The sequence below is a fragment of the Daucus carota genome, chromosome 3 (genome assembly GCF_001625215.2).
Source record: "Daucus carota subsp. sativus chromosome 3, DH1 v3.0, whole genome shotgun sequence".
NCBI lineage: Eukaryota > Viridiplantae > Streptophyta > Magnoliopsida > Apiales > Apiaceae > Daucus > Daucus carota.
In genome coordinates, this window is record NC_030383.2 from 14,005,836 (window position 1) to 14,030,007 (window position 24,172).

Sequence of the window (24,172 nt, forward strand, 5' to 3'; positions counted from 1 at the left end):
TCTTCTGAATAAAATGAAAAATTTTTAGAAAAAAGTTACGGGACTATGCTTTATATACGTCTTGAAATACTTGTCGAGCAATGCAAAAAAAGTATAAATAAATGATAGGGAGAGAGGGAGTATATTCCGAGGGATGAAGCTCGTAAAGTATTAATTTAAAAATATATTTTTTAAATTTTTGTTTAAAATTAAAAATAAATTATAAAAATTGTATTTTTTTAGGACCAATAAAATGTGTGTGTTGAGTGATAAAATACATATATAAACATATTTCGGACCAACATAATATAGTATTATTATTTGTATTCTACTGTCAATGTATTTATATTTGATTGAGAATCTTTTTTTTTTTTAAAAACTAGATTGAAAATCTCTTTTAAAAAAATAACACAAAACATCGTCATAACATTTCATTTTTCATAAAAATATAATTTAATAAATTATAATTACATAATTAAGAGATGCAGCATCCCATCTCTATATTCTGTTCCAAATAAAACTATGGTGGCAAAACCCATAATAATAAGTTCATGGACGTAAATGGAAGATAATATATTGTTTGCAACTACATGCTGATGAAGTGAGTATTGATTTCGTAGCTTTAGAGCAGTCCAAAGTGCCTAACAAAAAAAAAGGATTCCAAAGCGCAAACAGCACTCCCCCGAAACTCGGTCACTAAAATTATATTTAAGTGTACTCGATCCTCTAGCTTTGTTGTCATTGCATGGGTCTCCGTATGTAGCCCGCAACTGAATTCATTCTTCTCTCGAGTTGGTTTCTCAAAACTCGATTGTAACGGTGCCCAGCAGCCACACCTGGCTATGAAACGGCGAAAACAGTAGTACATTATTTGGAGAGCCATAATTTCTGCTTATAATAATGTAGGTTGTTTATGATTGGGTACAAGCGCATCGATTTGATCCCGTGCAGCGAGGGCAAGTACAAACAACATCGTGGTGTATTCTAAGAAAATATTATAAAATAATTGATCTTGAAAAAGATTGCTCATCTATTACGATTTTACATTTTCAGCATGTCTGGTATCCAACATGTGCATAGCTGGAGTGCCTAGTAAAAATGAATAGTGCGCACAAAAATATAGAAAATATGAAATAGGGAGATGAGGAGTGTAGAAAGGGAAAGAAATATATTTTCTATTTCAAAAAATAAATAGGAGATGTCTAGTGATTCGTTATTGCATTTGGCGGATATCATATTATATAATGTGCATGAAAATTACATGAAACATTTTGAATCGGATACAGGTTTTAGATTAAGCACACGAAATTAATAACGACTGAATATGAGTTTCACTCTCAAATACACAAAACACGAAAACACACCGAACGAAATGAGCTCTAATGTCAGGGATGTTGATGAAATGTAAGGAACAAAGTGTCCCCTGTCAGCTACCATGAGAAACAACCATTTCCTTGCACGAGAACTATTTACGATCTCGGGGCTGAGCTTTCAGAAGAACGAAAATGTATTTCGTAATTTGCTAAATGTGAAGAACAAAATGTTGAGTTGCAATAATAACTCACAGCTAGTTACAAACAACAAACAAACATTTTTGGGCAATGTGGGTCAGTTTCACATGAGGAGTTGTCAAGCAAGGGAGGCTACAAATATTAATGGGCACATTGAAGCTGGGATGAAAGCTGGGCGCATAGAAAGCTAAACATGAAATTTCTTAAATTCAATAAAACAAAAGAGGGCTGTATTTGAACATTTGTCCACATGCAATTGGAAGGTGTTACAAAACATTAGGGTCCCCGAACAGAGAAATGCCAAGAAACATGCTATTGCTGATTACAATGTTTGAGTTTGTACACTAACCACCCAAATGGTGATGTACACAATCAAACACACACACTTGATATATGTAAGGTTGGGATATCTTGGTTAAGGTCCTACTTGGATATCCATGAAGAGTTCCAAGTATGTTTTGGTAAGAGCATCTCCAACGGGGTTGGCTATAATCGTTAGCTAAATGAGATCTGTCAGTAAAATTTGTTGAACCTGTAAGACATTTTGCTTCAATGGTATTGGCTATATCGGTTGGCTATAATTTAAAAATAGTATGTTATTAATATTTTAGATTGTTAAAATAGAATATATCAGTTTAATATGGTAATAAATGATGTGCAATCTTCCTACAGATTTCTTACAAACCTGTAGAGGTTCGACAAATTTAGCCATCCATAGGACGTTGGCTAAAATTATAGACAACAACTGGGTATAGTTGGAGTCGCGTTTTTTGAGCTGTTGGCTAAATTTTTTTATTTTTAGTATGTCAACTCACCTTTTAGCTAAGGGGTTTCAATGGTTGGAGATGCTCTAATGTGATAGGTTCTATTAATTTACTGTTTAAATTCTGAGTTGACTAAAAATTCCTCATTTATCGGACAAAATTTGATAAATTTTTAATAAATTCCGAATTGATAGAAAAATTGATTAATTCTGATTATCGATTTCTACATCACGTTCCTAGCTAGACTATTTCTCGCAATTTATAAGACTGCTATGATCAGTTGAAGTTATATAATTTACATGCCATATTATAGTCATACATATGTATATGCGAATATTAATTGATATAGAATATTTGTGAGTTGCCAGTTTTAGACAAGTGAAAAAAGTTACAAGATCACTGCTGGCATCTCCATTTATATTGAACAGTTTGGCGTTAAGTTATAGACCCATATAACAAACAATCCTGATTTTGATCATAACTTTAGAAAATGGGTTGGGCACCCATCACAGCTTTAATGCATTTTCTAACTTGACTGTTACATGCACTATTGTTATGACAGCCAGCCGTTCAGGTGCTGTAGCCTGTACCCAGATATAAGAGACGACCGAAATGAACATATTGCAACAGGTAAAGTCCAAAATCCCATACATAAAACCAAGGTCGTAAAATCCGGAAATCGGTCCAACTCGGTTTGGTTCCGGAAAAATGAGTACTCGGAAGAGTACTCGGAATGAGTAATCGGATAACTAATCAGAATTTTTTAATTGATTTTTTCTCTCATATATAATTATATACTAATTAATAATAAAACTATCTAATAACATTAATAATTTTAATAACACACTTGAAAGAATAAAGTTCAAATAAAAGTTACTTGTTTGATAGTTTTTAACATAATAATCATTCACAAGTTTTAATGATAAAACACATATACTTTCTAATTAATGTCAATACTTTGCAAGAAAAAGACCAAAATATATATAAATTTACGTTTAGTCTCTTTTGAAATAATTTTCAAATAAAACAATAAAAAATTGATAAGTCAAACTCGGATTTGACCTTGAGTACTCGGAGTCAAACCGAGTCTTGACCAACTTTTAATAAATCGGTTTTGAACCCGATTACTCAGAACTCGGATTGGACGAGGGATTAAAAACGAGTACTCAGAATGGAATGAGTACTCGGCCGACTCGGCGATTTTTAGAACACTGCATAAAACACACATGGTATACCCCTAAAAGTAAAAAGCACATGCCAACTGCTGAGTTATTTCCGATGGTAAAGACTAAGGGGCCGTTTGGCTGAACTTAAAAGAAGTGACATATTGCTTAAAGTAAAGAAGTGGATTAAAAGTGAGAAGTTGGTTTGGACTTATAAATTATTATAAGTGTTTGGATACCGTGACTTATAAGTTTTATAAGTTTTTTAAGTGTTTGGATAACTTAACTTATAAGTTGGTATAGTTTCATAGTTTTGTAATATAATTATTTGATATTTACGAAATAAATTGATAAAAATTGATGAAAATATTATATTAGATTAATATTTATATTATATAAAAAATGATTTATGGTTTGCTTTGTCTCTCATTTTGATATAAACTAGCATAAAAGCCCGTGCTAGGCACGGGCCCATAATTTATAATATTTATTTTAAAGTTATATATTTTAATTTTAATTTAATTTTTTCCATAAAATATTTGATTTTATAATTTTATAAATATAAATTTATTTTAAAAAGCAACTAATAATGTTAATAATACATGATTCAAGTAGTTATAATTTATTCAACTTGAACTAACACAACATAATTTATATATGAAATGTTTATCCTGATATTAATTTGTCCAGTCGATTGTTCAATCAAAATTTGATAGTTAAAATTATTTTTAGATCAAATTAATTTGATATAATCATATGATAGACGATTTTTTTTTTCTTTTTTGACAGAATATGATAGACGGTCTTTAATTGAACTTTAGCTATACAGGGTCCTACTCTAATACAAACTATTAAAATACAAACTAAATTCAAACTAATGCGGTAAAGTAGAATGGTAAGGGTTTCGGGATCGGGGATGGGCCCTCAGATGGGCCTAGACGGGTCTAAGTGGGGCCTAATAAGATCAGGGCGGGACCTAGTGGGACAATGGTGGGGCCAAGTTTTGGCTCTTAAGACTGTCTGGAGCCTGTCCCGGGGCTGTGAGAGGCTTTGGCAAAAAATATTACATGCTTCTTTAACAAATTTTTATGATGATTATTTATCTATTAGATCTGGTGTTTCGAAATTATTCTCCTAGTTGATTTTTACATTATTTGCATGACATGTAACTTGATTTGTGGTCTAACTCGGTCACTTAAATAAAACTTGGGCCATATTCTAGACGACGTGGATCCGACCTTAAAAAGTATACGGAAATATGATCTTTTTAGATAAAATAAAATAAAGATCAACATAACTAAATTAATTTACACTTGAGAGTTTGAAATAGTGTCGTAACATGTAATATATAAATATACATATAATTATCATAAATAATTTAAATAAACTTTTTGATACATCTCATTCTGATCCTAGTATTTTTCAAGTCTAAGTACTTATCCTCGACAGACTTATTAAGCTAAATAATTTTAATGTGCAATTCAAGTTTACTAAATTATTTAATGATTAACGGTATATAGATGAGGTCCCTCACTCTCCTTTTTTTTTGTTCTCTTTTAGGTCACACACATACGAGTGAGCATTTATTTTGGTTAACCGAATACCGAAGCAAATTAATTTAATTTTTATTCATTTATGATTTTTGTATATTTCAATATTATTACTCTTAGTAATTTGGATTGTATATTAATGTTATTGTTAGTAATTTAGTTCGAAACTACTAAATTTAATAAAATAAAGTATTAATTTAAAATTTTTCCTAATTTGCTAGCAATATTCTCTACAAAAATTTAATTTTTTGTTTCGTTATTCGATTTTGATTGAAATATTAAATTCAGTTCAATAAAACCAATTAATTTGGTTTTGAGTGGTATCAAATTATGTGCACAAAATTTATTAAATTTATGCAAAGGATTGTAATTACATTATACTGAGGGTACAATTGAGATTTAACGGGCTTTTTAAACCAACTATTTTGGTTATGAGTGATATCAAATTATGTGCACAAAATTTATTAAATATGCAAATGAATAAACTACAATAATACTTTTATTAATGAGAGCAATCAATATAAGTATTTATTGTGTACATAGTTCATTAATTAGTGAGAATATATTAATTACATTGATTATTGGTATTTTTGTAATTACATTATAACCGAGGGTACAATTGAGATTTCACGGGCATTTTTTTGACATATTTTGCCCTTGGTTCTCCTTTTATATATAAGAGTAGAAGAGTAGATATATTTGAGTATTTTATAAAATTGAAGACAAAAATTTAAATAAAAAAATTCATATATTCAATCGCATCTGGAAGGAGATAACATGAGCAGAGGAATAAAAAATAAACAAAAGAAATCAAAGGCAAGCCGCGGATGAAATAAGTATAAGCTGAGCAACAAGAAAAAGCCATGTTCAGTAGCTTTTTTTTCCCTTCTTCTACTTTTTTTTAAGTGGTTGGGATCAATTGTCAAACAGTCAGTAGAAAAAAAGAAGTGGGCTTCTGAGCTTAAAAGCCCAGAAGTTGACTTCCCTAACACCAGCTAAAATTATCCTTCCTGTTTCGCATCATTTTTAAAAATTGTAGGAGGAGGTAACGTGATATCAAAATTCAGATTAAAATTTTAAATTCAATTTTCTGTCACTCTCGTCATTATTATAACAGAATAGTTAACCTGTGTCTCAAGACACGAGTTAAGTCATAATTACATTATTATAACGGAATGGTTAACCTGTGTCCTTGAGACACGGGTTAAATCATAATTAATATGATCAACTACTCTTAATATGTCCATAGTTTATTTTCAGATCATGCATTACACCAAACCAACGTATTAATTACTTACTAGAAAATTCAAATACTTATGTTATTTAACCCACATGATAATTTAATGATATACAGCATGGAATTTGATTACTTGTACTGCACCTGTAAAACTGGATTACAGCTCTGAAAATTTGGTGAGGCAGTGAAAGCAATGTAATGCTACTAGTTGTATTGGATCCTTGGACGCATAGTCTTATGACGATATCAAACAGCTGTAGCACTAGCCTCTCAACGTGACCTTAAAGCAAGGCCTGCAAACTGCAAACCGCCTACCATGAGTCTCAAGTATCTTTCAGTTTTTTCTATATTCATTACTCCTCTATCTTTTACAAATCTACTTAAAGATCATCCATTTCCGATTCTTACAAACTCAGGACACAGAATGATCATCCAACACGAATCGCCGACTTGTTCTCTTCATGTCCAACAATCAAGACCTCCTTCTACATCCTCAATCTCGACAGACACTGTCGAAAACTCCATCCAAAAACTAATTAAGAACTGGAACAGAAGACAAAAATGGAACAAGCTGTTTTTCCATACGGCACCACAACAGGGAACAACTGATAGATCACCTTGGAGAGTCGAGTTGGCCAACTTTCTGGAATCAACTCCTGTACGCATATTAGCAATCTCATTACTCCTCACCGATCTTATTCTCACCATTCTTGAGCTTTCATCGTCTCTGGTCTCTTGTAAATCAAGCAAAGGAGTGGAGGAGGCATGGTATCACTGGATAGGAATAGCCATTTTGAGCTTGCTTTCGTTGAAGAGTCTGTGTCTGGTGGTGGCGCTTGGCGGTCTGTTCTTTAGGCGCGCGGGTTATGTAGTTGATGCCGTGGTTTTAGTGGTGGCTTTGTTATTGGAAGTGTTTTTGGAGAAAATGGGAGGCGGGCTGGTGATTGTGGTGAGCTTGTGGAGGGTGGTTAGAGTTGTGGAGAGCGCTTTTGAGCTGAGCGACGAAACCATTGAAGCACAAATTGAAGGCATAGTGTGTGAGTTTCAGGCACTCAAAGATGAGAATGCAAGACTGTTGGGGATCATTCATGACAAGGATGCTGTGATTCACAACTTACAGGAACAACTGGATCAACTATACAAGGCAGCATATTAAATTAAAGCCATCTTGCTGTTTCAGTGACTACAGACTGGAGTCATTTTAACAAGTTTACCACAACCAAACAAACATCCTCGATTCAATACTGTCCTTCCACCTCACCTACCGAATACAACCAACAAATAACCTGCTTTGCACATATACATAGATTCTGGTTCATCTTTCCATGTAGTTAATCTTAGAATATAACTATAAATATTACTGACTTATGCCAAAATATCATAAAATCTCGATATGTAAAGTACTTTAAAATTCCACTCAAGTATGATATAGTTCCATGGTTGACACACTCTATATCAGCTGTAAAAAATTACCATTGTAGTCGTCTAGTCGAGGAGCTCACTGCAATAGTGGCAGAGAGTACTGTTCACATTCTTTCTCAATTCTCAACACAACAATCTAAGTCTGCTCCATCATACAATTGCCTACTAAGATCTAAATTCTTCCCCCACTTCACAATACAAGTAAAGATTCCACTAGCACATCAAAGCTAACACGATGTGATCGTAGAGAATATATATCAATTACAAGTCCCTAAGCCGTCACCTTAGGTTTCATACTGCTTGCCTTCAAAACTCTGTCCAAAATCCCAATTTTGTGGAGCAACATAGTATGATATCAATGTAACCCCATCACTGCTAGTAAGCTCAAAAGAAAGCGGTTGGTTCTTCAGATCGGCATTTATATGCCAGTTCTGCCCCCAATTTCTATTCATTGGCAGCCATCCTGTTCTTGAACCCTTGATCTTCACTGCCACAATATCTCCAGCACCAGCAACATTACTTATCAACACTGAAAGAAAAATAGCAGCACCATCGATAGTATACCGTATCCCTCCTTCCTTTCTGCACTTGATCCTGTGAATATGAGAAAATTATGAACTTCATTATTCGGAACTATTTAAGTATAAGTGCAGTAAAAGCGCAGTAAAAGCCAATTCATAATGCTTAAATTCTATATATATAGGGGAGGGTTCCGCTACAAACTTGCGAACTTTTTAAACTTTAGTTTCCCCAATTGCTATGTTTTCAATGCAATGATAGTTGTTGTTGAACAGATGATATTGAACTTGAGTTATATGCAGGTTGAAGGCAAGTTCTACAAAAAAAATTACTTGCCTATTTTTAATAAAAGGGTGACATTTTATATGATTTTTTTTTGACCTAGACGCCTAATATGACTAAAATATAACATGTACAAAAAAGTTTGTAAGTTTGTGAATTAAAAGGGTTTTTATTTGATCCAGCTATACTATTAAGACGAAACATTTAAAGTTGTGGTTGGTCGGTTGTCTGTTGCTATTTGGGCCAACCGTTGGGCCTCTGTAATATAAAACATATTTTAATGGTCTACAATATTCTATCTAAAAGACATTTAAACATATTTCTTGGGCCTTCTTATATTTAGTGTTTATTTGTAAATTTATTTTATAAATGAAAATTAAAAATTTGACCAAATATCAAAAATGGCTTGTGCATCTGATATAGGCTAGCATATAAGAAAACAGAAGGGTTTAATAGCATAACAGCTGATAAATCCCTCTATTTAGGTTACACAATACCAGCAAATGAGTATTGCACCTAATTTTGCTCACTATCACAGAAAGCCGAGTTCATCTATCTACTCCAAACGGCCTATTAATACCACTCGATCAATAAATTTGGTGATATTAGCAGAAAGCACAACAGGTTGCTAGAGAGGAAATAGAAGTAAGATAACATGTATAGACTTGCCCACCCCTGAAGTTGGTTGCACAGACTTGGTGCAAATGTCATGGTCAATTGGTTGTGTCAAAAGTGGTATTAAAACAGAAGGTAAAAGGCACATGAAAAAAAAAATCATCAGGCCTGCAAGTAGTACAAACTCAAAATTATACAGATTGAGTCGAGATCAAGGGTCGAGGTCCATCCGTAGAACATGCTTGTGCTACTACAGAGCTTGCAACTAATATAAATGGACTCGATCCCTGCAGCCATCTTTGTCTACCTAAAAAATTTTAAGCACTTACTCAATGAAAGATGTTACTACAGAATATCCAACTTTTAAAACAGCGGTTAAGGACCATTTCTTTGTGGCAATGTGTCAGTTCACTTGTTAAGAGCATCTCCATGAGGCTCTCTATATGGGCTCTAAAGTAGAAAAATACATAATTGTGTTTCAAATAGAGATCGAAGAGACTCTTATGATGTGTTTGGTTGGGGAGAATGAAATGAATAAATTTGAATGAAAATAGTAGAGGTATGAGGAAAATTTTTGAAAAAAATTAAGTGAATGCAAAATTGTTATGATGATATTTTATAGGAAAATGAGTATAGAAAGGAATGGAACATTTATTCCCAAATTGGGAGTTTGATCTGTAGTAATGAAATTCATAAACATTTGATCATAACATAATTCAAATTTCATTTCATTCATTCCATATTTATCACACCAACCAAACACAACATTATGTTGTGTTCACTTGGATGGAATGGAATGAGGGGAGAATGGAATGAAATTTGTCCTATAAATTTGAGGTGATTTAATATGTATAAAATTTTCATTCCTTCAATCATTCCAATCCAAACTATTTAAACTAGAAACATAACCCACATGTTTTGGCAGGAATGCTCATTCCACTTCTTCATCATGTTTTCTTGCAATCTTCATCATAAAAAATTTACGACTTACTCATATTTAGTCACTAATCACTATTGTCTCATAATTTCTTATTTCTTCAAATTTTTCATTCCATTCCATCCTAGTGAAAGCAACTTTAGAGCCTCTTTACAAACTTAATAGACTTTTATTTTTCCTCTAATTTAAAAGCCTCCACATGTCTAAGTCTTTCCCTCCGATTAATCCGCTACTTTTCCTTCTCTTTAAGTTCAAATACGGATAAACTATATAGAGATTCTCTATTAGAGAATGAGTAGCATTAATGGCGTTGACATTCTTAACAATGTATTAACTTGTTAGGTTATATGAGGAGCCAACTAGGAGATGCTCTCAGAAATTGGCAAATACAAGGTCAGCAGCATTATACATAGGATGAGGCGATTGCTGTTAGATGTTGAGGTTTTCCTGAAACAGAATCACTTTATCACTGCAGAAATTTAGAGAACCGGCCCTGGTTTTTAATTTTTTTGATAAGTGCCAGGCCTCATTGTTGTTGTTTTCTTGTCATGGTCTACATACACGTAGATGAATTGTATCCCTGGTTTTAAATAACAATAAATATCAAAATTTTGAGTTCAAGCCCCGCAGTCACGTAATCATCACCAGCGGATCTACACATTAAATTCACAACATTTATGTATGTATCTACTTGGATGACCCAGAAGATAAAGACTTTAGCAGTAGTTTACAAGTATGATACTCGGGCACCCAGTATTATTATTATTCTCATAATTATTATTGAGAAAAAAAAGTACCTGCGATACTGAATAGGCATGTTAGAGGCTTTCCAAATAGCAATCTTGTCGAAAGCTTCAATAGGCAAGACGAAATGAGCATTGGGGAGATTACACTTGCCACCAGTCTCAGCTTCAAACCCATAATTAGGAGCACAAAAATTAGTGGCCGTAACTATAATCGAAGTCCCCGGAATACAATACTTTAGATCCTCAACACACCTCACTTCAAAACAAGCCCCACAGATCTGCCCTTTCTCGAACAAAGCAGAGCTCAGACCCGCCGTGGCCTTGCCATACCCGGATTTCTCCAGGTCCCCGTAGCCACACGCGCCGCCGACAATGTCACGGGGGTCGGCGGCGGCGTAGTAGGTGGCTCTGGCCGGTCGCCACTCGGAGTGTTGGGGAGGGGAGGGGGAGAAAGAGTAGAGAGAGTGGGAGGATGATTGTAGAGAGAGAGTGAGAAGAAGAGTGGCCACAAGCAGTGTGGTTGCTGATGCTGCCATTCTTGTCTTTGCTCTTGGGTTTTTTTAGTAAGTTATTACAAGTTAACCGAACCGAATTTTTTTCGGTTATTCGGTTCGGTTTTCGGTTAACCGTACCGAATGCTCACCCCTAATTACAACGACTGTTGTTGTTAGATGTACGCAAGTGCATTTTTATCGCCGTTATAGATAACTTAGTGCGATCCAGGTGTATATTTATTTGATTGTATATATTTTAGTACGTAATTAATTTTATTATATTTATCTTAGAATAATATGTATATTTTTTAGTTCAAATTAATATAAATAACTAAAAAATTATGTAAGTTAATATATATCTATTAGGTGTGTTAGATTAGTTTTTTATTTAAAGGTTGAGTAAGTTTTTAATGAAAAACTAATAAAAAATTAAAATATATTCTGATTATATTATAAGTACCAACTAAAATATGTTACAAATTAATAAAATATATATGTCTAAATACCGATCAATATAACAAATTTTTTAATGTTTCATTAATAATATTATTGTATAAATACTTGTTTTTATTAATTTTTTATGATTTTCAGGTATTAGAAGATATCTCAATAAAAAAATTATTAGAAGATATTAACTATTAATCTCTTTAAATAAGTAGAACGAATTTATATGTATTTGTAAATTGATGGATAAAGCACCGCTCATTAGTGTTTAATTACAAGATTAAAAAAGATGATGAAATTATCATTTAATTAATAGTTTGGACACATTAGGAAATTGGATGAAAGTAGAGGATAAATTTATTTCAAAAATTTTGAATTATTAAAAATAGATAAATATTAAAAGAAAAGAATGTGAAAAATATGAATGCCTGCTATAAAATAAAATCAAAAATGAAAAAAGGTACCGACAATAACAGTTTAAAGCGTGAGTGTGAACTGTGAACAACAAAGATGCTATCTGTCTGCAAATTTTTTCTTTCTTTGTGGATTAAAGTTGGTACTCTTGGATAACGCTGTAAGCCAAATTTTATGATGATAAGAAAATATGAGGAAGTAGATGAGTATTTCTTTAATATTAAAGTTAAATTTGGAAAATATCTGTATTAATTTTTTTGTTCAAATTATTTTGAACGAAATGAGTGAAAATAAAAAAAAATAATCTAAATTTATAATAAATTTTTTATTTCTTTCTTCAATCATTTCATTAAATCGGGATGTAGTCCAAAAACACATGAATTTAAATTGAACCGTTATCGTATAAACTCGAGGAAACTATAAGTCCACGCATTATAATTACACCGTGAGTCTTATGCTAGTTATCATCTTTCTTTGAAATAAAAGGAATTAATTCAGTAACGAAATGTTATACGGCACTACAAAAACAATCGAGTCAAATAAATATAAAGTGAATCATATCGCTGATTAATCTAGTATTTATAAAGGCACAATGAAGCGATTTGTTGAAGATGATATATGTACATGTATATGCTTTATCGCAACCAGTTTAAACTATCGACTGTGATCGTAATTTCATATAAATCTTTATCATTGAATCAAACCGGTGAAAATCCGACAAATCTAACGTCCTGGATATAATCATACCAATACACACAAAAAACACACCAAGCTCTTACAAAAATATAAACAAAACCCAGATAAATTTGGAATAAAACTCTTTATCAAACAAATAATATGGTCTCCACAATAACAAAGCAAATAAAATAGCTGTGATCTTATTTTGATCCACATATTTTAATATGTAAAGAAGTGTAGTTTAGGTTATATTTTTAATTTTTTTGAAAGATAATTTTTAGAACTATACATCTAGAAATATTTGTAAAATATTAATAACAACCACTATGAAATTAATTCCACTCCACGTTCCATGACTGTTTTTTTTTATCTATGGTGGTGTTTGTTTGGAGCTTAAAAGCCCAGCTTCTGGTTTATGAGTTATAAGCACTTATTTGTATCATTTGTGTAAAAAGTCAAGAAGTACTTATAAAAAGCTAGGAATGCTAGCTTTTGTTTCAGGACTTCTACTTATTTCCCAAACACTTTAATCACTTATAAGTCTTAACTTGCTTCTAACTTCTACTCCAATTTTTTATTTTAAACAAGAAGCACTTATTTTAATCTCACCCAAACGACCCGTATAGTATGCCTCAGATTCCATTGCTAAATTGAATTACTCCACATAAATATATTTATACTGCAATGTCCCAGAATACTCTTTTGACAATTTGCCAATTTCACCTACGAGCCTCTAGGCTGTAGCACACTAATCACTAATTGAAGTTAACGTGTCCATTGCATGTTGGTTTCATGGTTTGGGATCTCAATTCTGGTGGGACTGTGTCGTTAGCATTGTGGAAAATAATGGACGGGTTAAATTAGAATTTTCGATCGCAACCTAGTTATTAAAAACCGTCATTGCTTGTTAATAGAGTAATTAGAGTGATTTTCATTTCATATTAAATAGTGAATAAAGCCGCGCTTCGCGGCGGCGTTGTGAATTTTTTATAAATTTTAATACAAATTAATAATATAATTACATATAAGTTATTTTGAGTCATGTTCTCGTTAAACATATCATTAATAAAAAAATATTATAATGAATATAAAATTTGTTTAAGTGGCCCTCCTGTCAAATACAATACTAATAAAAAAAATTGTTTGAACGCCCTCCATCAAAGATAATATTAATCAATAATTATTATAATTATGATAAAATTAAATATAATAATATAAATAAAAATTAGTTTGAGCCGCTCTCGTGTCAAACACAATACTAATAACAAAAAAATATAACCTAGATATTACTTTGAGTCGCCCTGCCGTCAAACACTATACTAATAAAAATTATTATAATTATGATAAAGTTAAAGATTATATTTGGATAAAAATTAAATAAAGCCGTGGTCCCGTTTTAATAAAAAAAATACATTATAACTTAGATAAAAAAATTGTTTTAACCGCTTTCCCGTCAAACATAATACTAATAGAAAATTTATTATTATTAAGATAAAAATTAATTTGGGCCGCCCTCCCCTCAAACACAGTACTAATAAAAAATCTTTTTTAGAAATTTTGATACAAATTAATATTATAATTGCATAAAATTTATTTTGAGTCATGTTCCTGTTAAACATATCACTAATAAAAAATATTATAATTAATATAAAAATTTGTTTAAGTGACCCTCCTGTCAAACACAATACTAATAAAAAAAATTTGTTTGACCAGACCCTCCTGTCAAACATAATACTAATAGAAAATTTATTATTATTTAGATAAAAATTAATTTGGGCCGCTTCCCCTCAAACACAATACTAATCAAAAATTATTTACATTATGATAAAATTATAATTATATTTGGATAAATATATCCAATTTCATAGATTTTAGCTATTATATTTTTCTTTAAGATTCTTAATTCTTAATTGTTTAGAATTATCTCTCTTTTCTTTTAGTATTCCTATTTCTTAACTACTTAGAATTTCATAGATTTTAGCTATTATATTTTTGTTAAAATTCCTATTTCTTACTCCCCCGTCCCATTTATTTCTATGCAGTTTTCTTTTTGGATGTCCCATCATTTCTATACATTATCAAAATAGCAACTTTTTATTATATAAAATACTATTACAACCACTACTTTCTCTCACTATCTCTATTCTATAATAATAAAAACACTATTACACCCAATACGTCTTTCCACTATCTCAAATCTATTACTATTAAAAATAAATGGGGCCCAACATTTTACTCATTTTTCATCTAACTTTACTCGTTTCTTACACTTTTTCTTGTCTCCGTGTTCAATCCCAATGTATATTATTCATTGGGATGGAGGGAATAACTATTTAGAATTATATCTCTTTTACAATTACTATTTTTTAGCTATCTTACCTATTAGAAAAATTAAACGGATATAACACCTATTTTAAATTAACCATTAGAGAGAGTTGGAGGGATTAAAATTTACATCACCATGGCGACTGTAAGGAGACGAAGGGTCGGAGAAGGAAAATGGCGCCGGAAGAGAGTTGATAGCTCAGAACATAGCGTGCAGGACTCAGGGTTCGAGTTAGCTTGGAGAGAAGTACACTCTCTAAATGATGAAGAGAAACAGAAGCTTAAAATCTCAGTTCTGAGATATTGGTTTTTGTTGGACTACGAGTTGAAAGAAACTATAGAAAAGGACAACATCAGTCTAGCTAGAGTCGCTATAGAGAGAATTAAGTTCTTGCGGAAGTTTGTGGACGCTGAGTTATTAGACGGTGCTCTCAAGGGAGACGAACAGTCTCTAGAAGATATCCAGAGCTCTCTATTGCACCAGGGGCTTTGTGAGAAGGCCGACAAGCTGAAAATTTCTGAAGTCTTGGATCCGATTGCAAGCGAAAAGTCAGAGTCAGAGAAGAAAGATCTTATAGATTTTATCTGGTTCCATAGAGATTTGGTGCATTCGTACGTTTTAAATCAACTGAGTTCTAAAGATGATGAGAGCATCAATCTGGCTTTAAGACACATTCACTATGGATCACTGCAAAGATCTAGAGAGGAAAAGAAAAAGCATAATGAGGCACAAGATATGGAAGCGGAAAAGTCAAAACTGGACTTCAAGAAGGTTCTTTTACAACCTGCTTTCCCCAAACCCTCCAAGCCCGTCAATGGAGGTACGCCTTCTAGCAGTAAAGGATTAATCCCAAGTAAGTCAGTCTTCGTTTACAATCTTCCGATAGAGGCTAAAGTGCAAGAACTATGGAAAGTTTTAAAGGCTTGGGGTAAGATTTTAGACATTACTCTTCCAATCAAGAAGGACAAATTTGGTCGCCGGTTTGGTTTTGTTTTGCTGAAATCTACAGACGAGGCAGAAAATTTTATCAGGAACTCGAATGGAAAAGTGATAAAAGGTAATCAGATTAAAACTCAGTTTGCCAGAAACATGCGCACAAGGGACAAAAAGATCTCTTCCCCTACTAAGGTAGAGTCAAATGGACATACAGGGGAAAGTAAGCTAGATAGAGGTACATGAAGTCTAAACATTTTAACTACAGAAGGGTTTGAGCTGGAGGCAAGATCAGATGTGAGCCAAGAAATAGAGAAAAGTATGGTGATTGAATTATGGAAACCTGGCACGGTATTGGAAGTGATCAATACTCTTGAAGTTCTAGGTTTTGTTAATATTGTAGTAAGGGGTATCTCTAGCTTCAAATATTTGCTAACCTGGGAGTCAGTAGAAAAACTAAAAGAGGTTGACATGGAAATGTTGAGCTTAGGTTTTTTAAACTGCAAACAGGCAACTTGGAGAGATATAGTTCCATGTAGAAAAGCCACTCTGGAATGTGTCGGGCTACCTTGGGTCTGCTGGAATCTTAAAAATCTTTCGAGGATGCTTCAAGAATGGGGTAATATTTGTGCTATTTCGAGTCCTTTCGATAATGAGATGACTTTTTCCAACCCTATAGTTACTATTGATACTTTGAGACCAAGAGATCTTTCCAAATGCATCACTGTCAAATTTCAAGGTGAAACTCTAAAGGTGCATTTCAACGAAATCCATGATGTGTCGGTGGAAGATGTGTATGATCAATATCTGTTTACTGAATCGGAGGATCAATCTGATAAGAACTCTACTACTAGCGCGGGTGATATATCTTCTTCTATGGAGGGTACTGAAAGTGCAGTATCGAAAAGGAATGAAGTGGTTAGCAAGTCCAGAGATGCCACTGAAGATAATATTGTTTCTCACTATCATCTTGCAGATGATAGCCCGTTAGAAGGAAATAACACTCCTTTTCAAGAAAACAATGCAACCAACGAAGTGGATAAAGGAGCGAGTTTGATAGATGACAAAGTGGTGGGTTTGTCAGTAGAGGTGTTGGGCACGCCGACAGTAGGGGAGGCTGGTGAAGTAGTAAATGAGCCCCTGCAGGAGCCTTGTTTGAAGAAAAGTGATACGGGGAAAGATAGTAATGTTAAGTGGCTGATGAGAGAAGATAAATCATCTTCTTTTCTTCTTTCTTCCAAATCCTCTTTGCTAAAAGGATCATCTGTAAGGAACTCTCAGAATGAAGACAGAATTTCTATGTCTTCAATTGTGAACAATGTGAATAAGCTCAAGCTAGGTCGGAAACGAGGCAGGCCAACAAAGAAATCAGGTAGAAAATCAGTCAAGAGCTTTGCGATCAAATTCAAAGGGAAAAATGACATTTGTCAGGAGTTACCGGCAAATATAGAAAAAGAGAGTGCCAAAGTTTTGGAGTCTTGTTTACTCATGGGATTGGGCTTGGAGATGTGCAACTCGGACGCTTTGGCATGCATAAAGGAACGCTTAACTCAGTAAGCATCCCGTCACATTGTTTATCATTGCATTCTTATAGTTTGTTTAATGGAATCTTTGGCTATAATAAGTTGGAATGTTAGAGGTTTGGGTTGTGATGTCAAGAGAGATAATTTGAAAAGGATGGTGCAAAAATACTCTCCAGTAATAGTATGTATTCAAGAATCAAAAATTAAGATGGATAACTTTCTTCCTAGAAGATCAGTAGGTGCATATGATCCTTGCTGCTGGTCGGAAGTCTTCCCCTCAGGTCTCTCGGGGGGACTGATTACATTCTGGGATCCAAATCTAATCCAGATAGATAAGGTCAAGGGTGAAAGACATTGGCTATGGACTGCAGGTATTATTAAGAGCACTGGGAAAAGGTTTCATTGTTGTAACATCTATGCTCCTTTGGACCCTATAGCTAAGAAACAATGTTGGTGTGAGTTATCTCATATCATGGCTTCCATAGGAGATGATCTAGTTGTTTGCATTGGTGATTTCAACTGTGTTAGATGTGAAAAGGAGAGGTTAAACTGTGTCTACAGATTAAGGGATTCGAACTTATTCTCAGATTTTATCGAATCCAATTCTTTGATAGACGTAGAATGTTACAATTCACAATTTACTTGGTGTGGCCCTCAAAATAGGATGAGCAAATTGGATAGAGCTTTAATATCTATTTCCTGGTTGGATTATGGGAATTGGATAGTAAAGGTGTTAGACAGGAAGACTTCAGATCATAGAGCTTTGCTCTTTTGTAATAGGGTGGAAAACTGGGGTCCAAAGCCATTCAGGGTCTTTGACATTTGGTTGGATAATAGTGAGCTTATGAAAGCGATAAAGGAATTATGGAGCAACAATAAAAGCAACTTAATGGTGAAGCTGAAGAGAGTGAGAGGCTGCATCAAGGATTGGAACTCAAGAGAAAATGGTGATGTGAATGGAAAGATAGAACATCTTGAAAAAATGCAATTTCAGCTTGAGGAAGATGGTCGCGAGGAGGAGACATTGAATGCAGTAAATCTAAAATTGTTAAATCTATATGAGGAGAGGGTGAGTATGCTAAAACAAAAGTCAAGAATTCAGTGGGATCTTAAGGGCGACGAAAATACAAAATTTTTTCATCAAGCAGTGAGAAAAAATTGGTGCAGAAATAAAATTTCAGGGATATTTTGGAAAAACATGTGGGTTCAGGATAAAGATGATCTCAAGGAAGCTTTCTTCAACCATTTTAATGATTTCTTCAAAAAGAAATTTGAACATCCTATTTTCAACTTGGGCACACTTATTGATGCAAAACTGAACCAGCAGGACTCTAATTGGCTATCATCCAGGTTCACAATGGAAGAACTAGAGGAGGCTTTGGAAAATAGCCCGTCGGATAAGGCCCCTGGCCCGGATGGATTCAATATGGGAGCAATGAAAAAGCTTTGGAGTTGCATTAAGGAAGAGCTGCTAGAATGTCTAATAAAATTTCAGAATGAGGGTACTTTGCCGGGAGGTATGAATTCTTCATTTATTTGTTTGATTCCAAAGTGCAGCTCTCCAACACTAATGAAGGAGTTTAGGCCCATAAGCCTGATTAACTCAAGCATGAAGTCACTCACTAAAATGCTAGCCTCCAGACTTAGTAAGGTCATTGGGAAGCTTGTGTCAGAAGAGCAAACGGGCTTTATAAAGGGTCGGTTGATTACAGATGGTATTTTAATCGCTGGGGAAATAATAAACAGCATCAAAACAAGGAAATGTAAAGGAATGATCCTAAAGATTGATTTTGAAAAGGCATTCGACTCTGTGGATTGGAACTTCCTTCTACATCTACTAAGCAAATTAAATTTTAGCTCTGAATGGAATTCATGGATAGAAGAGATTCTGAGAACAACTAGGACATCAGTCTTAGTCAATGGCTCCCCTACACGGGAATTCTCTCCAGGGCGTGGTCTTAGACAAGGCGACCCCTTATCCCCATTGTTATTTGACTTAGTGGCCCAAGTGCTGAGTTGTATGATCAAAAAAGCAGAGCATCTGGGTATTATCGAAGGTATTAAATTAACAAAAGACGCGGAGGTGATCACACATTTACAGTACGCAGATGATACATTACTCTTTATTGGCAATAATTTGAAGTCAGTTCAAGGAATTAAAAGTATTCTTCAAGGATTCCAAGTCCTGTCAGGCTTAAAGATTAATTTCGATAAAAGTCAACTGTACGGTATTAATCAAGACATGGGACTGGTTAGCAATTGTGCCAGGGTTTTGGGTTGTGAAGTTGGCGGAGATAGTTTGGTATACTTAGGAATGGAGGTGTTAAAGTCCCCAAATTCTGTAAACTATTGGGATCCTCTAATGGGAAAAATAAAGAAAAAATTGGCTGTTTGGAGTGGAAAATCAATTTCTATGGCTGGAAGGACGGTTCTTTTGAAAGCTGCGATTGACAGCCTTCCCATATATTGGATGAGTCTGCTCAAAATCCCAAAAACTGTCATTCTTAATATAGATAGAATCAGGCGAGGTTTTTTGTGGGATTTTACGAGTAACTCTGGTTTGATTACTCACAAGATGCATACTGTGGCATGGGAACAAATTTGCAAATCAAAAGATGAGGGAGGCTTAGGCCTGAAGCTACTTGAAGAAAGGAACGAAGCCCTTCTTTTCAAATGGTGGTATCGCTGCTATTCGGAGAAAACAGCTCTGTGGAATAAGATACTGAAAAGCAAATATGGCAATAATGTTTGGGTTAACTTGGGAGAAGTGGGATCCCAACAGAATTTATCAGTGTTCTTTAAAAATATATGCAGGCTAGGAGATGGGAGGGGTAAGTTTAATGAAGGGTCCAGGCAGTTTGTGTGGAGGGTATATAATGGAAAAAATGCTCTCTTTTGGGAGGATTCTTGGAAAGGGCAATCCCCCCTTAAAGTTTCGTATGCCAGATTATATACCTTATCTAAACATAAATGGATAAGCATTCAAGATATGATGACATTATGGTTAAGGGGAGAACTGGACTCTGAAAGTGCATGGTATAGGAAGCTGAGAGCATGGGAAGAAGAAGAGTGGTCTGGTATAGATGGAATTCTGCAACACTTACAGTTATCTAATCAGGAAGATCAGTTGTTATGGAGCAACACAAATAAATTTTATAAGGTCAGTGAAGGGTATAGTTCGTTATTTCCAGCCGGTGATAAAGACAATATTTGGAATAAAATCTGGAAAATAAAGGCTCCACATAAGGTTCGTCTGCATTTGTGGAAAATTGAGCATGGTGTACTTCCAGTTAAAGATTTTTTAAGCAAGAGAATTCATGCCAGTAATTTCAGTGTCATGTGTGGATGGTGTGGTAATCAAACAGAAAGCATTCAGCACTTAATGAAAGATTGTGTTTTAGCAACTTGGGTGTGGGAGGATATAGCTTTATGGTGGGATATTCCGTTTAGCAGATTTTGTACTGCCACCTTCTCGTTGAGAAATATGTTCACATTGGTGGAGGATGTGGTTCTGCATAAGGTGTGGAAATCAGTCGTAGCAGCGGGTCTTTGGTATATCTGGATTAGCCGCAACAATAAGGTTTTCAACCAGGTAAATATTGATCGCAATACTTTATCAAATAACATTAAACTGAGAGGGTATCGCTGGTCGTTGATATCACAAGGAATAGAAGAAGATTGCTGGATGACTTGGAAATCTAATCCTCGATTGGCTGTCAAAAAATTGTGGCTTCTAAAGAAAGATCAATTATGGAAAAAATGCCAGAGTAAATATGATTTAATTTGCATGGTGGATGGAGCTTTTCTTCAGATAAATAAGGCAGGGATTGGAGGTTGTATAAAAGATTCAAGCGGAAATCTTTTATATATATTTTTCGGACCTTACAAGGCCAAGAATAGCTGTGAAACAGAATGGGCTGCAGCGGTACACATGATTAATGAAGTAGTTGGAGACAACAAAAATTGGAGGAGCTTATGTTTATGCAGTGATTCTCGGGAAACAATTCTGAGATTAAAAAACATAAAGCTTAGAAAAAATTGGCAGGAATTGGGGCTTCTTACAGCTAGAGAGGATAGATTGGATAAAATTTCTTATTTGCATGTAGGAAGAGAATTTAATATGGAAGCAGATGGATTGGCTAAAGCTGGTATGTCGAAAAATAGAATGGTTCAAGGCTGGCTGTAGGAGGGAGATTAGTGCTTATTGGGCCATTTAAACTTTAGTCAAATCTAATTTCTTTTCTCTGTGATCAGTACCACGATGCAAGCCTGGCCTTTCACTGTTCCTCTATGTCACTTTCTCGCAGCCCAATGAATCTTTCATGCATGGTGGCTGATAACAAGAGGGTCGAGGTTATCAAGGTTGAAGATGATTTTGAGGGTCCGCTAGTGCAGCAGGAGCAGAGGAGGCAATCTGGAATATAATCCGGGAGAATTCAGACAGAATGCAGATGTCAGGCAGAGTGAATTTCACTTCTAATATTCCATCAGGGAAGGGGAAAGAGAAGATGCAGTTTGGTAGTAGTAGTTCTTCTGCGAGATGTTAAATTGTTTTATTAAGGCTTCTCTCCTAATTTTCAATCGATGCTCTTATTAGTAGTAGATGATGTTAGGTTTCAGTTGTGCAGATAGGTTCTCTTAGGTCTTGCATGGAGAGGAAGCCTGTAATGTTTTTGTTTAACTCTTTAATGGCTTATCAAAAAAGAAAAAGAAAAATTAAACGAAAAGTTTCTAGAGACTCCACATAACCTCCTGCGTATCCTCTCAACAATCATTTACATTATGATAAAATTATAATTATAATTGAATAAATATATCCATTTAAATAGATTTTATTTTTTAATTATTTAAAATTATCTCTCTTTTCTTTTAAGATTCCTATTTGTTAACTACTTAGAATTTCACGAATTTTAACTATTATATTTTTGTTCAAATTCCTATTTCTTATCTACTTAGAATTATATCTCTTTTACGATTACTATCTTTTAGCTATTTTATCTATTTTCTCTCAAAAAATTAAAAAAATTAAACAAACGATTTCTATAGGCGCCTACGATCCTTTATTTTCTATTCGAAATTCAAAAATAATTGTAAGACTAAATCAAAATCAAGAATTATATTATCTTACAAATCTTAAATAAAAATTATATTTAATCTATGATTAATAAATATAATCATATTTTTTTTTAAGATTCTTAAATAAGAAAATCTGATTTTTTGAATTATAAATATATTTTTTATCTGGAATTCCTTTTAAAAAAATATAAGACTGAATCGAACAATTATTATTTCATAACATCAGTCCAAACTTGAAGGATGTTGCTCAAGTAATGGTGGAATGGGATCAATTTGTCTCAGGCAGTATCTAATAGTCCAGTTTAGAGATGCACAAAAGATCTGTTCGGGCCAGATCCAGACCGGGCCAAAAAAATCCGGATTTTTTTCAAACCAGATCGGGCCGGGCTTTTTCAAAAATCGGGCCGGGCCGGGCCGGGCTTTTCCAAAAATACTAGGCCCGGTTTAGTTATAAAAAGCCCGGATTTTTCAAAAATCCGGATTTTATCCGGGTTTTTTGGAAAATATTAGGCCTGTTTTAGGCCCTCGGGCCGGGCCGGGCCAGACCGGGTTTTTTTCGGATCGGATTTTTCAGATTTTTTTCCAGATCGGATCAGATCGGATTTCAGATTTTGGATTTTTTGAACATCTCTAGTCCAGTTTAGTTCTTGCTTCTAGGAATTCTAGGTTCCAGTGTCGTGGGTAATATTATTTGATGGGTATTATTTTATTGACCAACTTTTGTTATATGTCAGGAGTCTGTATTTCATTGATTATCTCTTGTTGTACCGCTTCTTTCCGGTGGAATTCTAAAATTGCATCTTTTGCTTCTCTCCACAATTTCAAGAATGAGATGCGGGAGTTTTAAATTTATATAAAATCGGATAGGACCGAATATAAAACCCTTTTTTTTAACTTATTATGAAGAGTAATTCAGGTAATTTTTAATTATTTTAAAAAAAATTAGAGAACTCATTCTTAAAATAGAATAATGAAATAATTAAGAGTTCTACATTAATATGTAATTAAAAATAAGAATCGTATTACCTTTATGATTCCTAAATAAGAAAAAGAATGGTATTACTTTAAGGATTCTTTTTCTAGATTCGAGAGTATTACCTTTTAGAATCCGATAAGAAAAGAATTGTATTACCTTTAGAATTCTTGAACATGATTTTTTGAATTATAGTTATATTTTCTATCCGAAATTTAAGAAAAATCAGAAGACTGAGTCGAACAATTCTAGAGACTCCCGCATCCTCCTTTATATATATATATATTGATGACTAATTTGCATTTTATATTGAAAAATGTCAACTCATGTGTTTCTGTTCTGCCTTCATTGTCTACAGTTTTGTAATTTCATATTTCAAGTCATTTAACTTTTTTTAAAAAATATATATATAATAATTTAATAATGAAAAGACATACGGTATCCACAAAAACAATCGAGTCGAACAAATATAAAACAGATCATATGGCTGATTCATCTAATCTAACCTTTATGAATACACAATCAAGCGATTTGTTGAAATTGATATATGTACATGTATCGCCTTCACCAAAACCAGTTTCAACCA

At 33.7% G+C, this 24,172-nt stretch overlaps 2 protein-coding genes across 2 annotated transcripts; one reads left to right on the forward strand and one right to left on the reverse strand.

Annotated features, from left to right (window-relative positions):
* The first annotated feature begins 6,407 nt into the window (after window positions 1-6,407).
* LOC108210432 (uncharacterized) lies at window positions 6,408-7,646 on the forward strand. Its single transcript, XM_017381714.2, has one exon. It carries the CDS (start codon window positions 6,521-6,523, stop codon window positions 7,358-7,360), a length of 840 nt encoding a protein of 279 aa, XP_017237203.1. The 5' UTR covers window positions 6,408-6,520; the 3' UTR covers window positions 7,361-7,646.
* LOC108210433 (expansin-A13) lies at window positions 7,570-11,319 on the reverse strand. Its single transcript, XM_017381715.2, has 2 exons — window positions 10,777-11,319; window positions 7,570-8,220 (listed from the first exon to the last, which is right to left on the reverse strand). The coding sequence occupies exons 1-2, from the start codon at window positions 11,259-11,261 to the stop codon at window positions 7,911-7,913; spliced, it is 795 nt and encodes a 264-aa protein (XP_017237204.1). The 5' UTR covers window positions 11,262-11,319; the 3' UTR covers window positions 7,570-7,910.
* Between the last annotated feature and the right edge of the window lie 12,853 nt (window positions 11,320-24,172).